The sequence below is a fragment of the Pleurotus ostreatus genome (genome assembly GCF_014466165.1).
Source record: "Pleurotus ostreatus strain PC9 chromosome Unknown scaffold_8, whole genome shotgun sequence".
Taxonomy (NCBI): Eukaryota; Fungi; Basidiomycota; class Agaricomycetes; order Agaricales; family Pleurotaceae; genus Pleurotus; species Pleurotus ostreatus.
Window position 1 is genome coordinate 622,996 of NW_023503163.1, and position 15,538 is coordinate 638,533.

The 15,538-nt window shown below is 49.9% G+C and overlaps 7 protein-coding genes across 7 annotated transcripts; 3 read left to right on the forward strand and 4 right to left on the reverse strand.

Annotated features, from left to right (window-relative positions):
• Positions 1 to 1,490: 1,490 nt before the first annotated feature.
• On the forward strand, positions 1,491 to 2,874 carry PC9H_010516 (uncharacterized protein; the record flags this gene model as incomplete). Its single annotated transcript, XM_036780009.1, has 5 exons — positions 1,491 to 1,503; positions 1,560 to 1,616; positions 1,685 to 1,904; positions 1,978 to 2,466; positions 2,523 to 2,874. 5 exons carry the CDS (start codon positions 1,491 to 1,493, stop codon positions 2,872 to 2,874), a joined length of 1,131 nt encoding a protein of 376 aa, XP_036627392.1.
• A 100-nt stretch (positions 2,875 to 2,974) lies between these two features.
• LIA1 (deoxyhypusine hydroxylase) lies at positions 2,975 to 4,248 on the reverse strand (the record flags this gene model as incomplete). Its single annotated transcript, XM_036780010.1, has 6 exons — positions 2,975 to 3,049; positions 3,104 to 3,335; positions 3,392 to 3,622; positions 3,676 to 3,860; positions 3,915 to 4,048; positions 4,101 to 4,248. 6 exons carry the CDS (start codon positions 4,246 to 4,248, stop codon positions 2,975 to 2,977), a joined length of 1,005 nt encoding a protein of 334 aa, XP_036627393.1.
• An 81-nt stretch (positions 4,249 to 4,329) lies between these two features.
• On the forward strand, positions 4,330 to 5,312 carry MRT4 (mRNA turnover and ribosome assembly protein; the record flags this gene model as incomplete). The annotated part of the gene is made up of 5 exons (XM_036780011.1): positions 4,330 to 4,357; positions 4,414 to 4,472; positions 4,532 to 4,629; positions 4,680 to 4,779; positions 4,836 to 5,312. 5 exons carry the CDS (start codon positions 4,330 to 4,332, stop codon positions 5,310 to 5,312), a joined length of 762 nt encoding a protein of 253 aa, XP_036627394.1.
• A 210-nt stretch (positions 5,313 to 5,522) lies between these two features.
• PC9H_010519 (uncharacterized protein) lies at positions 5,523 to 6,134 on the reverse strand (the record flags this gene model as incomplete). The annotated part of the gene is made up of 4 exons (XM_036780012.1): positions 5,523 to 5,759; positions 5,814 to 5,952; positions 6,004 to 6,014; positions 6,072 to 6,134. The coding sequence occupies 4 exons, from the start codon at positions 6,132 to 6,134 to the stop codon at positions 5,523 to 5,525; spliced, it is 450 nt and encodes a 149-aa protein (XP_036627395.1).
• Positions 6,135 to 6,217: 83 nt separating this feature from the next.
• On the reverse strand, positions 6,218 to 9,159 carry PC9H_010520 (uncharacterized protein; the record flags this gene model as incomplete). The annotated part of the gene is made up of 17 exons (XM_036780013.1): positions 6,218 to 6,305; positions 6,357 to 6,430; positions 6,486 to 6,553; positions 6,606 to 6,714; positions 6,765 to 6,778; positions 6,849 to 6,893; positions 6,945 to 7,026; positions 7,080 to 7,104; positions 7,148 to 7,258; positions 7,315 to 7,451; positions 7,755 to 7,825; positions 7,880 to 8,078; positions 8,134 to 8,263; positions 8,324 to 8,418; positions 8,471 to 8,546; positions 8,595 to 8,608; positions 8,659 to 9,159. The coding sequence occupies 17 exons, from the start codon at positions 9,157 to 9,159 to the stop codon at positions 6,218 to 6,220; spliced, it is 1,839 nt and encodes a 612-aa protein (XP_036627396.1).
• A 76-nt stretch (positions 9,160 to 9,235) lies between these two features.
• PC9H_010521 (uncharacterized protein) lies at positions 9,236 to 9,719 on the reverse strand (the record flags this gene model as incomplete). Its single annotated transcript, XM_036780014.1, has 2 exons — positions 9,236 to 9,544; positions 9,594 to 9,719. The coding sequence occupies 2 exons, from the start codon at positions 9,717 to 9,719 to the stop codon at positions 9,236 to 9,238; spliced, it is 435 nt and encodes a 144-aa protein (XP_036627397.1).
• A 1,508-nt stretch (positions 9,720 to 11,227) lies between these two features.
• On the forward strand, positions 11,228 to 15,323 carry PC9H_010522 (uncharacterized protein; the record flags this gene model as incomplete). Its single annotated transcript, XM_036780015.1, has 7 exons — positions 11,228 to 11,734; positions 11,787 to 14,480; positions 14,541 to 14,633; positions 14,687 to 14,810; positions 14,869 to 14,994; positions 15,044 to 15,164; positions 15,221 to 15,323. The coding sequence occupies 7 exons, from the start codon at positions 11,228 to 11,230 to the stop codon at positions 15,321 to 15,323; spliced, it is 3,768 nt and encodes a 1,255-aa protein (XP_036627398.1).
• Positions 15,324 to 15,538: the final 215 nt, after the last annotated feature.

Sequence of the window (15,538 nt, forward strand, 5' to 3'; positions counted from 1 at the left end):
ACACAATATATCTACTTAGTCACTCGGAACTCGCGCGACCTCACCGGCTTATTTCAACAGTGATATGCTGCGTTCAGCGCTACGTGGGCGCTACTCGGATATGTGACACTCAAATACCATTACATAATCGACGGCACCTCGGCCGTATGCGCGCATATGCGTACGCGGATTCTTATGCGCCAACTTTGAGCTCCCCTATATTTTGAGGGGGTCAGTTACAGGACCTCAGAATCTCATTCCATAAGGACCCCCTCGCTTCCGTGATGGACGACAAGTCGTATTTTCTCCCGAATCTTCACGCTGCGACCTTCAGTCTTCGTGCTGGACATCTCACATCGCCAATGCCTTCCTGTCCCGGAACTGAAACGATTAACGATTATACGGCCTCCACAATTTGAGGATATAGTCCTCGCACATCGCACGACACACATCTTCCAGTCCTTCTTCCCACACACGATAAACTGGGCGTCGCTCGACTTCAACAACCACAATCATCGCTTTGAATTTCAGGGCGACGAAAGCTCAACTATTTCCCACAACTTCCGGGCTGAGTCGCTGCGTGGTTTCCTCAAGATGTCTTTAATCGAAGATTCACTCGTCACCTGCCTGAATCTATTTTCTATTCAAGTACCCCGAGCCTTATGAGCTAGGCGATCATAAAATAATATACATCGGCAGATGGTCAAACACCCTCCTTAGGCGCTCGCTAGATCTGTTTCTTGCTTCCCCCATGGGACTATCATTTCGATGACTTCAAGATGACTTTCACCGCCGAAGGCTGGTATGTCTGAGTTTGAATCACTTACTCTGATTGTGCATGGGAAGCATCCTGAAATCTCCCGAGTTATGCGCGACGTCGCTAGTCGAACGGTCTGACATATCGAACCATTGAACTTCCATCGAGCCTGCCCGTATTTTTTGCGTGAGTACTTCCAGATAAACTGCAGAAGACTGCGCTGACGTTATTCCTCACAGGACCCATAGTCGATGTCTCTAAAAGACTTGGAGAAACAACATAATACCAGTATTCTCGCGTGCCACATGGAATTGTGCCAAAGGAGGAGGCTCGCAACATCCACCACTAGTATGTCGGCGATTACAGTCGCCCAAGACTCAAGACGACCGTCGTACTGACAGTGGGTCTAACGGCTACCGAGGAATATCAAGACACAAGCATAGCCTCAGAGCTCTGAGGTCGTTGGTATTCTTGTCCTTGGCCTTGTCCCTACCTGTGGACCAGCTTTGAAATGACTCACAAGAAAGCGACCACCACTCTATCCGATGGAGTTTAGTGCCTCAATCGATATCTCTAGCAGCTCCACCCAAACAATTGCTGGAGTGTCGAACTAGCGAACTACTATTATACATTAGCACTACTTGTTAGTCAGGTGTTAGCAAGGAACTATTTTTGTCCTGCTGTCAATGTTGTATCTTCATTGAAAAGGGACTCCGAAGAGGCGGCCTGCACTTCGACCTCCCTTCTCCTTGGCATGGTTGTTCAAGGTGAGTCTCTCTGCCTCTACAAGATGGACTCGACATCTCACATACCGCACGCACAGGATTGCTCGCGATCTTGCTTGTATTTGGTTTGGTGGGGGTCGTCGCCCAACATCCGGGTGCGTAAACTCTCAGGAATCTCAGCTAGTGACGCGTTGACGCGTTGACGTGCTTGCGTTGCCTTCAGGCTGCACCACCCCGCCAGCACCGTTCGACAACAGTACATGCCCTGCAACGGCTTCACCGAGAGTTATGGAACCCGTGAACCTTAGCATCGCCAAGTGGATTTGGACTGGAGAAAATGCCGTACCTCGGGGAGACAATCCAACAGGCCCCCGTGCCTTCCGCAAGAACTTTACCTCTGCTTGTGGTAAATGTGCGATCAGTGCCAAGATCCTAATTGCGGCGTGAGCCTTCCAGGCGTAACTTCTTCGACTTCCCTCCGCAGGCTAACCAAGATTGTAATTATGCCGGTAATAGGGATAATGAGTACAAGTTATTTGTGAACGGCCATGCTGCTGGCTCAGGTTCTAGCTTCACCAACGCCGATGTATACTACACCGCCCTCGAGCCAGCTTCGAATCTCTTCGCGATCGAAGCTACGAATACCGGCGGCCCAGCCGGGCTCATCGCCGCGATCCTCGTTCAGTACTCAGACGGTTCCTCCGAAGCTGTCATTACGGACGAAACATGGCGAACAGTCCTCAGCTCCCCAAAGGACTTCCAACTACCCACAGTAGATGATCGCACATGGTCGTTCGCCGCTTTCCAGGGCCAAAGCGGTGTCGCGCCATGGGGGAAGACGGTCATCCCACAAGCTCTGGATATCGCGAACTCTTCGTTCATTTGGGTGGGGAAGCAAAATAATGGGACAGGACAAACTTCGAAGGGGTCCAGGGCTTTCCGCAAGACTATTGTAACACCTGGTTGCACGAAACGGGCGGTAGCGGCGAATGTACTCTTGAATGTGTGAGTCCACAAAAATTGCATGCCATACTTATTCCACTGACACCGGCTTGGATCAGTGACAACGAACTCGCGTTCTTCGTCAACGGCCAGAAAGTCGAATGGCGTCAGCATTGGTGGATCGGGCGAGCATACTATATCCCCAGACCCACTCTCCGTCCAGACGTAAATGTATTCGCTGTCAACGGCACCAACGGTGGTGGTCCAGCATCTGTCATTGCAACTATCCACATTTCATACGACGACGGAACATTCGACATCATCAGGACGGATGAAACCTGGAAGGCAAGCTTAACCGTTCCAAACGACTTCGCGAATCCCACTTTGGACGACTCCACCTGGACAAACGCGACGAACTTGGGATTCTGGGGCAGAAAGCCTTGGAGACAAATAAAATTCCCTAAAGCGTAGACGATAAGTGCTGAGTATGTACAACCGCTGTTGCACGCAGAATAGGTTCGTCGTGGTAGTAAATTACATATATACCTCAATATAATACCCAGGAAAGGGTTCATGCGGAGATCGCAACTGCTGGTGCAGTTGCTCCGAGGCCGTCGGCGTATTGGAACTCGTCCGAGTTCTCGTACTACACAAAGTTAAGTTAGAAAGCGGCTGGTACGCGGAAGAGAAATGTACTGACCTCCCACATATCTATCGCGACTTGACAGCTCTCCCGAACGACTCGAGGAGAATCATCGATGGACATCCACTTCTTTAGGTATGGAAGTACCTCCGGTGTAGCAATGCCCCCGAGAGCCTCGGCAGCCTCGTGACGTACCATCTCAGACTCCCCGTTATTTTCCAAGACCTTGATCAATGATGGGACCGAGTGTGGGGAAAGCATCTGGCCAAAGACGAAGGCTATCTCGTGTCTATGGGCCGGCAGCGCGTGAGCTTTATTGTCGGTGTTATAAGGAAGACCACAAACTTGAATAGAGCGCTGTCATCAGAAAATCCGGAGGCAAGAGCGTCGACCGCATCTGGAGTGCCGATGTTTCTCAAGCCAAACATCGCACGATACCGTTCAAAGAGAGGAAGGCTTGGGTCCAAGAGCTTCGCTTGTAGGTTCTTGACAGTGTCTTCTGTGATCTGGTCTGGCTTTGCAGGGCCTGACAGAAGACCAGAAGTGGGGGGTGCGGGGTCGATTGAGGTGTATGTGCTGATCCATGATTGATTGGTACAACGCACAGGCGAAAAGTGTTGACGGCTTACGGAACAATGTCTTCCGCCTTTGAGCTGGCCTGAACATGTTGTTTGCCTTCCTCAGAATTATCCCATTCGATTTTAGCGATCGCGATCTCGCACGTCTCTCGCACCGTGCGCTCCGCGTCGTCGAGATACTTCTTCAACATCGGGAGAGATTCTGAAGCTGAGATGGCTCCCATGGCCTCAGCAGCCTAACTTTGTTTTGCATTGAATGATTGAGAGTAGATATATAAGGATATACTCACCTCATGCCGCACCATTGGGTCTTCGGATGTATCTTCCAAGACGGCTTGGAGCGTAGGCAGTGCTTTTGGGCTCTTTATTTGTCCCAGACAATATGCCAGCTCATGTTTGAGCAAAGCAGAAGGATCCTCAAATCCTGTTATACTGGTCAGCCCCTGACTAGCGCGTCGAAAGATGATCGAGCTAGCCTTTAGAGATGATCTCAATCGCCTCGTCTGTCTTGAGTGATTTGAGAGTGAAAAGCGCCCTGAATCGTTTGTGCAGCGGCACATCGCCGGTGGTGTTGAGCAGCGCAGCCTGGAGAGCGTGCAGATCTGCGGTCGCTACCTGAGCCATTATCGTGAACGATCGAGTTCAAGAAATTTTGGGCGGACTTCGAATCACTCTCAACCTTCATTATCATCTACATCCTCCAAAATGCCTAAGTCGAGACGAGCAAAGATCGGTGTGTTACTGAGAAGATTTTGCAATGAGGATGGAGGATATTTACTGCCTTTGCAGTATCGCTGACCAAGGTCGCGAAGAAAACCAGAGAACAAAAGGGTGCCATGATGCAGGAGGTACGTTTTTACACAGTTCGTCAGAATGGAAGAAATGGGTCCGATGAATACGTTTATAGGTCCAAGCTAATGCAGACAAATGGAAATACTGCTGGTTATTTGAAGTAGGCTCGATGAGAAATGCTCATCTGAAAACCGTGCGCCGGCTATGGAAAGAGTCAGTTGCCTCGACTTACCATGGAATCGACTCTAATCTCGACGTTACAGCTCTGCACGTATATTTTTTGGCAGAGCAGCTGTTATGGCAAAAGCTCTTGGGACGACTCCCGCAGAAGAGCATCGCTTGGGATTGCATAAATTGTCCAAGGTACGCAGCTCGAGATCATCGTAGTCTTTTCTTGTCCGACCCTAAGCCCCTTCTAGCAAATAAAAGGCCAGGTTGGCATCATGTTCACCGATACGGAACCACAAGAAGTCATAGACTGGTTCGACGATTTCAAGCAACCAGATTTCGCTCGCGCAGGCAACATCGCCAGTCGCACAATCATCCTCCCTGCCGGGCCTGTCATGAGACATCACTCCGATCCCCCAGAACCATTCCCCCACAACGAAGAACCGCAGCTTCGCAAGCTCGGTCTATCGACGACGATGAACAAGGGTGTTCCAACTCTGCAGGTTCCTCACAAACTTTGCGAAAAGGGCAAGGCTCTTACGGCCGAGCAAACACAATTACTGAAGCTGATCGGTGAACGCATGGTGACATTCCGAGTGGGGCTACTGGCTAGATGGGATTCTCCTACAGGGGAGGTTGTTCAGCACTCGGGTAACGCGATATCTATAGAAGAAAAGGGAGACGAAGGAGGGGATGGGAGCGATGATGAGGGGCACATGAGTGAGTAGTTGTTGCCTCTGCTCTCATGTCTCATCTGCTCTTCGTGTATACTGTACCTCTTGTTTTATCAGTGTAATCCTTTCATGTGTCACAGCTGGAACTTGCAAGGAAGCGAAACAACCCTTCTCACTCTGAGCACAGCTAAACGGGTACCTCCATCTTGGTAAAGTACGAACATATTGCAGACGGAAATCGTGAACTCCTCAAGTCTTTACTAATTAAACATGGTTGTAATGCAGTGTCGAATCGGCTTCAAGACTTCCAAACGACCATGCGCCTCCCTCGATGTCGCTGATTCGTCGGGCGGACGGAATCCTTGGTACCATCTGCGACGATTTTCTGCGCGCAGTGCTCCCAATCGGTCGTGGTACGGGCAGCGGATCTCTGAGCTCTTGTGAATCAACCTGCACGAAAACTTCTGGTGGGGCACGGGATGAATCCTGCATCGTCCCTGTCTAGAAGCAAGAGATACCGTTATGTTGGAAAATCCTGACGAATGGCGCACATACAGGTGTAGCAAGACATATAGCGTCCTCGGAGGGCATGCTTGCCTGCGTAGTCGCTAGCCGCCATCCTTTCCTTGAGTTAAGGGTGGACATAAGGGAGTTCGTGTACAACTTTGACAGAGCGAAGTTGAATATAAGATGCCTACGTCCTAGGTATTAAGATTTTGTCACGTTTGATATGTTATGCACTCACAAGCCATTGGGCTATTAGGGGATGGGCGGTCAACTCAAGGGAGGGAAAAACGAAGACAGAAGGCTCACATATCGGAGGAAAAAGATGATATCCAATATAGCGCAGATAGACGTGGTCAACCCGGTTTGCATAGTCACTACATGGTATGTGGATGAGCTCCCTGCACCGAGTAATAAGGGTCGACTACTCACTTCTGATTATCCTATCGACCAGTTTATCGGAAGATGGAAAGCCAGTTTTGTGATTCCTCTATAGAGCGAGTCAACAAACGAGCTAAAATTCCTTCCTTCGACAGGCGTACCCTTAGGCGGCAGGTTAGCTAGTACGAGTATCCTGGTAACGCCGCTACTTACAGGAAGGTAACCAGCGTCCCTGTAATAACGAGATCACCAAAAGCTTCTGAGCACAGCCAAACGATTACGGCCCACTGTTGGTCCTGTCGTCAATGTCCGTCGCCGTATCCTCGGGGCACGTAAACCTACCTTGAATCTCCGGAATTCTTCGAAGCTGACTGATTTGGTTACTTCGACAGCAGTGAAGAGGGCTCCAGCTTGCAGACCATTATATCAATGAGCTCGGCAATCACTCGAGTGGACGCCTACCTAGTCCAACCAGCGCGCAAACTACGACAACGACGAAGATTCCGTTATTGGAAGTAAGGACCTTGATTCGCCAAGAGAAGAAAAGTTGCACAATTGCGGCGATGATTCCCTGTGATGCTTTGATGTGAGATTTATATGCTTAGGAGATTGAGACGCTACCGTTAGAGCGGGATCTGAGGGCGGGATGAATGGCATGACGGTATTAGTTAGCTTAAGTAGAGAGACGACTCTAGGTGGACGCACCGGTTGCAAATATCCAATCTGGGTCCGCGAGGAACGCTGGATTGTCTTAGAAGATGGTAAGCCGAGGCTCTGGGTTAAAGGAGATTGGAGACCGACTGAAGTTCGTGATGAGAGACTTGTAAACGTATATGCAGAGAAACAACGCGTTCAATGTGTCGGCGAGCAACAGCGTGGCCACCTATGGTGTAAGGCGATAGGTCAAATTGTGCATCGGAGGTGCAAGAGACATACCAGAGACTTTATCCACCACTTATCTCTATAAGAGAAGTAATTAACATTGAGCCCGCCATTGTATTTACCCGCGAAACTTGACTCGCTTTGGATACTCCATGTAATACAGATACACCTGTGTTGTCATGATCCCATACAACCATATATTCAGAAATAGGCCGATGAGCATGTAGGAATGCCTGCGTGGAGAAGAGTTGTTAGGCGGTTTCTGTCAGTATTGTTGCTGTTGACATACGCGATTTCGGCGGGGTTGCCCATTATGCGCCAGTTCGTACTAAGAGGATGAAGTGAGAGTGTATGAGCGGCCCCTAAAGCCGTCTTGCGGAGGGTAGTGACGTCCAACCTTTCCGGGAAGTATAGAGATCGATCGATCTGGTGGGTCACATTGTTAGCGAACGGTTCCACTGGGGAAGAGCATGATGCATGAAGATCGTTGACTGAAACTGGCAAACGTCTGATTCCGAGTTCAACTTCGACAAAAAGTTATTCGTACTACTACCAATACAACAATCACCGAAAATGCTGAAAAATCCGTTTACAACTGAACATGCTACTGAGCTGCGATCCTGGGCCGATATATATCCGTTGTCAGGAGACGGGGTAAACGATTAGAGGGAGCGATCCTTCTACGCCTTCTGTGATTGGCTGAAGCGTCGGCAAGGGTACTGTCCGCACAGTTTGTCCTGTCGGCCTGAATTCCAGCGAGCGAATGAGTGTTGCTACCAAAGCCTTTACTTCAAACACGCCTACGAGTAATTGGGCTCAATAACAGAAGAAATAATTTTGCTACAGTGACAAACCTGTCTTGATCCCCAGACATTGGCGCGGACCGTCACTGAAAGACATGATCCCGGACCAGCCATGGGGAAGATCATCAGGGGTTGGGATGCCCCCTTGATTTATTCCTGTCGACAACCAACGCTCAGGGCGGAATATAGAGCCGTCCGGCCCCCAAGTTGTTTCCGCTGTGTTGATGACCTTGAATGGAATTACGAAGACCTACATCCGAAATTTTTAACTTCCAAGGGTGCAGACACTGAAAGAGGCAACTGACTTGCCCCATTCGTACGGACAATGAATGGATAGGAGCTCCATCCTGCCCCTGGATAGGTGCTGAGAGGGGGATGTCTCCATCAACAAGTGCCACGCGATCCGTCATCTGCGAGGGAGGGTGGATTCGAAGGCTGTATGTAAGTTTTAAATTTGAGTAGCGACATAACAACTACCATAAATTTGTTCCTCACCCTTCCTTGACTACTGCATCAAGATATTGTAGCCTTTGGATGCCTTCATAACTGAAAGCACGGCCGGCCTCTACAATTTCTTGTCGCAGGCGAATCTATAGGTCTGTATAAGGAAGTTGATGTACCCTGGGAGGGAAAGGAAGGTACCTGGGCCTCCGGGTGGCGCGCGAGTTCTGAAAGAATAAAAGATACAGTGCCGGCCACTGTTTCGTGCCCGGCGGATCTAGATATCGCTTTAGCACCCTGAAGGTAGGGGCTTTTTTCGACGCACAATAGAGAAGACATCTACAAACCAGTCGGACACGAAACGTATAAAGGAATTTAGTGGTGCGCACGTTCTGTACAATCTGATATTCAGATAGACTCTTGCTTTCGCGGGCTAATATTGAGAGAATATTGTCGTTGTCATTGTCGCCGTCAGAAGCAGCTTGCGCCCTTCTCAAGAGCGGTTTCGTGAGCCTCTGAATTGTCTGGCTGCTGACACTTGCCAAGCCAGGCAAAGGAAGGTCGGCAACCATGGGATAAGCACGAATGAAAGCCCTCGCCACGAGCGATGAAAGATATTGACTAGTACGCGTGAGGTCTCGCCACGCTAGTATGATCAGTGTTGCGTCAGTCTGAATCGTTAGTGGAGCCGCATGACCGGGGGATATGGGCATAGATTTGAGGGCATCGAAGGCATGGCGCAACCCGATCCTTCCAAAAATATCCAAGGCGCAGGCGCAGCATTGATCTCGTATGTTGATCACGGATTGCTGCCGGCCGTAGGACGCATTGATATATGTCACGAGTTTATCCACTAGTTCGTCTGCGCAGTCAAAAATAGCTGGGGCCATGGCCTCAACAGTGGCCGCGCTGTTAATGCGTAGAATGAGTACAAGCTAGCAATCAGCAATCAATGGAATTGTTGCTTTACGTGAACGCAGGCGACAGAAGTCGCTTTTGATACGCATGGTCTGCACCATCTGCCCAAACTATTCCTCTCCCTACGGAATGGGCTATGATCTGTCTGAATGATGGCTCCCTGCCGTAATCGGTGTGGGTGAGGATGTGGTGAACGGCCTTATGGTCGGTGACAATCACGATATCGGGATGGAATAATGCCGCTTTGATACGGTAGACGCGGCCAAGGGACTGAGCCCAAATCGAGTACATCTGTGATGCATCGTGCATAAAGACGAGTAGCTCATGGCCAAAAAGCCAATGTGAGATGGATGTTGACTAACAGAGATGTGAATGCCGTTATATCGCAAGTGAGTGAGTGACTCACCACGAGCGGGAGACGACGGATGTCCCCTTTGTTAGCAGCTCTTTGAAGCCTGAAGGCGACAAGGCAGAAGATCGGTATGAGGAAGATAGGATAGTAGGTGGTTATTATTGGACCAGCGACTGCCATGTTGCGACTTCGATGTGAATAAGAGTGCTGGGGTTCGGGGATTCTTATTTATGGATGTCTAGCTGCTTTAATGAAATACGCCAGTCGAACGACAGAACCACCGAACAAATGCCAAACGGCACTCACCGAACGCATGACGAAGAGATTAGCCATAAAGAACATCAATCGGATGGAATGTCAAGGCGGCCGCACTAGGTACATCAAACGATAGACAAAAGAAATGCCAAGGTCTGTCAGATCGACAGTGTGTCTACCACGCTGAGGACACCTGCTACCAGTCTTAGGGCGAACATCAGGACTCGAACGCAACTTAGACGTATTTGTTGATTATATGTGGCGAACGGAATCTAAAATGGTAGCCGAGTAATGCCTGCAGACCCCAGGAAGTCGGAACGATATGAGTTCTTTCCTTCTTGAGCGATAGGTGGAATGTTCTCAACAGCCATTCTCCGAGTGCCAAGTTTGGATCTTGGAGAGGCCTCGGTAGCTAAAGAGTAATGGAAGAGGAAGAGAACAGCGTCGGCGTATATGATTATCTTGATTCTATGAGTCAGAACAGCAAGATGGTGTGCCCGTAGGATAGATAGCAGAGTAATGGCTGATAATTTTAAGATAAAAGGTGCGATAACAGTAGACCCAGAGGAAGAAAGGAAAATCATTTCCCGTTACCTTTTGGATACCATAATGACTGGCCAGTTCCCGGGCAGCCGTTCATGATTCATCATCCCTTGTTTGCGAGGATGAGTAAGCGATACCTTTCAAGGCCAGTAATATCGATGATCGTTGCGGAGACCAGGTGTGCGATGAGGTGTTTCCTCATAACGCATGAATTTGTTATAAACCAGCGTTCACTTCAAAGCAACGGTTACTTAGCATCCATGTTCTGGACGGGTTGAGACGCAGTGACCGCGATGCCTTTGCAGCAACCCGATCGAAGCATCATTGTCGGGCCCTGTGAATGATCCATGAAGGTCGGCAGCAGTCATGGAATAAATTGACCACGCCTCCTTCAATGCACTTACATCACTGATCTCTGGAGGTGTATCAGACCGACACCCGGCTCGGAGTGGCAGCTTCAATGGAAGTGTGTTTTGACATGTTTGCTCCAAGTTGGGAAGGCTAGCAGTGCATTGGCTACTTCGCGCCCTGGCCTTCACACTTTCTTCCGGACGCTCGTCCTCTTCCGTTCGCTACGCCTCAGTTTCGGGGTTTCGTTCCCAAATTTCTCTGGAGAGCCCGCCTTTTGGACTGAAAGGACTCCACGAACACCATATTCGACCCAGTACCACCGCACGGGCTTGTATTTACGACCTCACGACTTCATTACTTCTCGCCAAATCACCCTCATACCCCCGGCGCGCGGCGAACATTGGATTGGTCCTATTGCCTGCGTACGGCGAAGTTATATCTAATCTTATCATACCTGTGAGTGCTCTAAACGTAAAACGCGCTTCGGCGGCTTCAAGGTCCTAATAGACTTAGGTCTCCCAATTTGTTAACCTTTTGCTATGTATTCTGGCCTAAAAATCGACACCTCTGTGCGAGCGAGCGGTCCCTCATCTAGCAGAGCAGGTTCACGCAGCCACACGCCTGCACTGGAATCGCATCCGAGCGTGAAGGGACGGGTTCGCAGCGATTCGACTACTTCCAACGCCTCTTCATTATCAATAGTTTCTCCCACATCCTCATCCACTAATGCATCATCGGCATCGCTCCCATTGCAATATCAGGAAGACAGCTTCGAGGAACCTCCATCCAGTCCATCCAGTCCCTATCTCGAAGAAACAGTCCGGCTGGCCCCTGAATACGTTCTCGCTATGCACGATTATGCTCCGCAGCATCAGAGTGCGACATGCCTATCATTTCACGCGGGCCAAATTATACATGTTCTAAATCGCGATACCAGCGGTTGGTGGGACGGAGAGCTGGACGGACGCCGAGGGTGGTTTCCTAGTAACTATGTAAGCTCCCATGTTGACTCGATCAAGGAAGAAGAGCTTCCAGAAACGCCTGCAGTGAGTTTATATACTACTTAACGACAGTCATATGGTTGTTAAATCATTCCAGCGGCAACGACCAGGACATTCTCATTCCATGTCAACTTCCTCTGTTACTTCTTGGACCACCACTTCGTCAGGCGATAGTAAACGTCATGGTCGAAGACCTTCTACCACTGAAGCAATGGGGTCAGATGCCGATTCATACTGCCCGCCTCTTATGACCGACCTATTACACGGCCTCTCTATCCTCCAAAACGCAGTCCGCGCCAACCGAATGGCCCATTTCCGGCCCTCTACAGCCTACATAATATCGTCCGTGCGCGCTATCTTAACAACTACTCAATGTCTACCCAAGGATGCCCCACTTCTCCAACGCTTCCCCGTCCTAGCGATGGAGCGGAAGCGCATACTTTCTGTCCTGGCCGCCCTAGTGACGCAAGCGAAGAAAGCATCAGACACGCAGGAAGAAGAAGACAACCGTGAATATGAAATCGAAGTCATGCTTCGACTTGGAGGGCAAGTTTTTGCTTACGTGCGACGGTTCCTTGCCGTTGCTGTCCAATGTGGCCTCGATTTGCCTGATCGGCGAGACTCCATGCTTTCGATCAGTTCGTCCAATGACACCGCTCTTGACGACAGAGGAAGAGATCCATTCCCAAATAGTGATTCGTTTCCGCTTGAGAACGCAGACTCGGATAAGCCAGCTGCTATGGAATTTATCGCTAATTCTGGTTCCAACCTTCGCGCGAAAAGTCCCGCAGCTCAATATGCTCGGCAGCAAACGAAAGAAATGGAGGATGGATACGATGATGCTGGGATGCCCCTACTACCTCATCGAAGTGCGAAGAAGCTTAATGAGGCCAAGTTTCCACTACGTGATCGGATAATCGCTCGCCACAGACCTGGCATGTCGTCCGTTGATAGTACATCCTCGTCTTCATCCCTATCTTCCATCGATTCTAATGCACCGAAAGTCAACTTCCCCGCCGGACCGACCAGTGCAGTACAAGTCCTCGATGCATTGCGTGCCACCCACGATCGATATCTTTCCACCATCGCTGCCTTCATAGGACATGCACATTCACACTCTCGTACATCTCACGCTTCAAGCACCGGCCACATGTACGATCTCGTTCGGGAAATCGTCGAGAACGTCTGCAAGCTATTAACCATAGTGGAAGCCGTCCTTCAGCACCCAGATATCCTCGCTCAGAAGCTGATCAACCTGCGGCATGCCAAGGATGGATTGTACATGGTGACAAGCCAACTTGCGGAATCCGTGCGGTTGCTCACTATATCGCCGGCTTCCGCCTTGAGCGAGGAAGACGAAAAGCAGTTGCTTCTGAGGTCTGCGACCGCCGCTCTGAAAGCCGGTGCGGACTGTGTTGCAGCCGTGAAAGTCTGCTTGGGGCTGAATAGATCAGTGGGAGGGCCATTTGTCATCAATTTCCCTGTACAAGGGGAGGTAGCACCGTCTTCCCCCAGTGGATTCGTGAAGCAACTTCCTGCGTCGCAATTACATGTGCTGGAAGGTTACTCGCCTCATGGTGTCGCCGAAGAAGATTTAACCATCCAAGCTCGTACGCCTTCTCCGACTAGGTCGAAACTACGGGGCTCCTCGTCAGGTTCGGATCAGAGCATTCTGTCTCAGTTATCTTCGCAGCACTCTGAGGACACCACCGTTACCACACCCGACGACAACAAGCCGCTGCCACCATTAACGATATCTGACTATCCTGTTGAACCTGATCTTCCATCGCCCACGTCATTTGCGCGTACGGATGATGGAACGACTTGGGAAGGTAGCGCCCGTGGCCACGGTCGTGGTAGATCGATCGAAGACAAGAGATTCCACGGTCAACTACCTGCGGTTCCTCTGGAGGTTATACATGAAACCACTACCGATCCTATCGCATGGATGTTCCTACATGATCATCCTCAAGACGAAGTGGCCTACAACAGCGAAGGCGTCCTCGTCGGTGCTTCTCTCGATGTCCTGGTCGAAAAGATGACACCTCACGGTAGCATTGTCGATCATACATTTGCCACAGTATTCTTTATGACTTTCCGTCTGTTCTCCACCCCTCTGGAGTTGGTAGAGAAGCTCGTTGCTCGGTACAATTTACAGCCGCCGCCCGGCATCACCGAAGAGGATGTGTACATCTGGCAACGGCAGAAAGGCTCGCCAATGCGACTTCGAGTGTCCAACTTCGTGAAGACGTGGGTTGAATCTAATTGGCGCTCGGCGGATGAGGTCGCACTACCTGCGTTGTCCCAATTTGCGAAGGAAGTCATATCAATACAGTACCCAGCACCCGCTCATCGGATCCTTGAGTCACTCGGTAAAGTGCTGCAACACGCCGACGTTGCCATTAGCCCCCGGGATACTCGCCCGCGCGATCTTGGTTTAGCGATCAACCCGCCTTCTGCTCCAATGTCATCGGAGATTCCCCGACCCTCAATGACGAAGACCTTGCTAGCAGCGCTACGAAGCAAGAACTTTGCTTCGATAGCGATCACAGATTTCGACTCGTTGGAACTGGCGAGGCAACTGACGATCATGGAGTGCAATTTATACTGCGCTATTCTCCCTGATGAGGTGTTAGAGACAGGCCAGGAGGGTGCAAAGGCGCCTGTTACAGTCAAGTCCGTGACGACTCTGAGCACATTGATCACCGGCTGGGTGGCTGAGAGCATCTTGAGCGAACAGGACGTTAAGAAGCGGACAGCGCTGGTGAAATTCTTCATCAAAGTTGCCGATGTGAGTCCCCCCATTTCTTCAGCAAGTCCGATTGGTGATTTATAAATCTAACGGTCGCAGCGCTGTACCTCGATCAATAATTTCAGTACCTCTCGTTCAATATTGGCCGCTTTGGACTCCTCTACGATCTCCCGACTTCATCAAACGTGGACGGTGCGTTAATAGTCTTTTCACGGACAAACCTCGGCACTCAATTGCCAGTTTAGGGTATTCCGCAAAAGAACAAACTCCAGCTTGAAGCCTTGAGGAAGCTTGCTGACCATGGACGTAATTACCACGAGTACCGGTCTCGCCTTCGGAATACTGCGCCCCCGGCCGTTCCTTTCCTAGGTCAGCGGCGCCACATGGTCATCTTTGCTGCAAAGCTGATGGATTGTGTATGTTTTAGGTCTATATCTAACGGACGTGACTTTTTGCCGAGAGGGTAATCAATCATATCGCGTATCTCCTCGGAATCCCAACAAGAAGCTCATCAACTTCAACAAATACCACAAACTCGCGCGGATTGTTCAAGGTGGGCATTGCTTGCCATAACACGTCGATGGGTACTAATCCATCAGTAGATATGCAACGCTTTCAAGTTCCATATACCCTGAAGGCTATCACAGAAGTCCACGAGTTCTTAAATGTTGCGTTTGAGAATTCAAAACGGAACGGTGACTTACAAGATCTATATCGTAGAAGGTATGGCCGTTTGTTTCGCATGTGTGTGCACACCTTTTGACAGGAATCTCTGCCAGCTTGCAAATAGAACCCAAGCAACCGGCAGATGCGCCACCTGTCAGCGACATGCGCCAGCTATTCAATTGGACAACCCGAACACAAGTTGGACCGCCCGCATAACACACTATATCCATCCATCCCCGCATTATGAGCTCCGGACTACCTGGAGGTCTATACCTTCATTCTTCACTTATTCGATTTGTTTTTTCAATCATCATCGTTCAGGCTATTATTCGTTTTGTTCAGTTATCAATGTGTGTCCTCCGTTCAACCATTTCCTTTGCTCATCACTATTAGTTGCTATCGCAATCTACATTGTACCGTCCTGTATATCA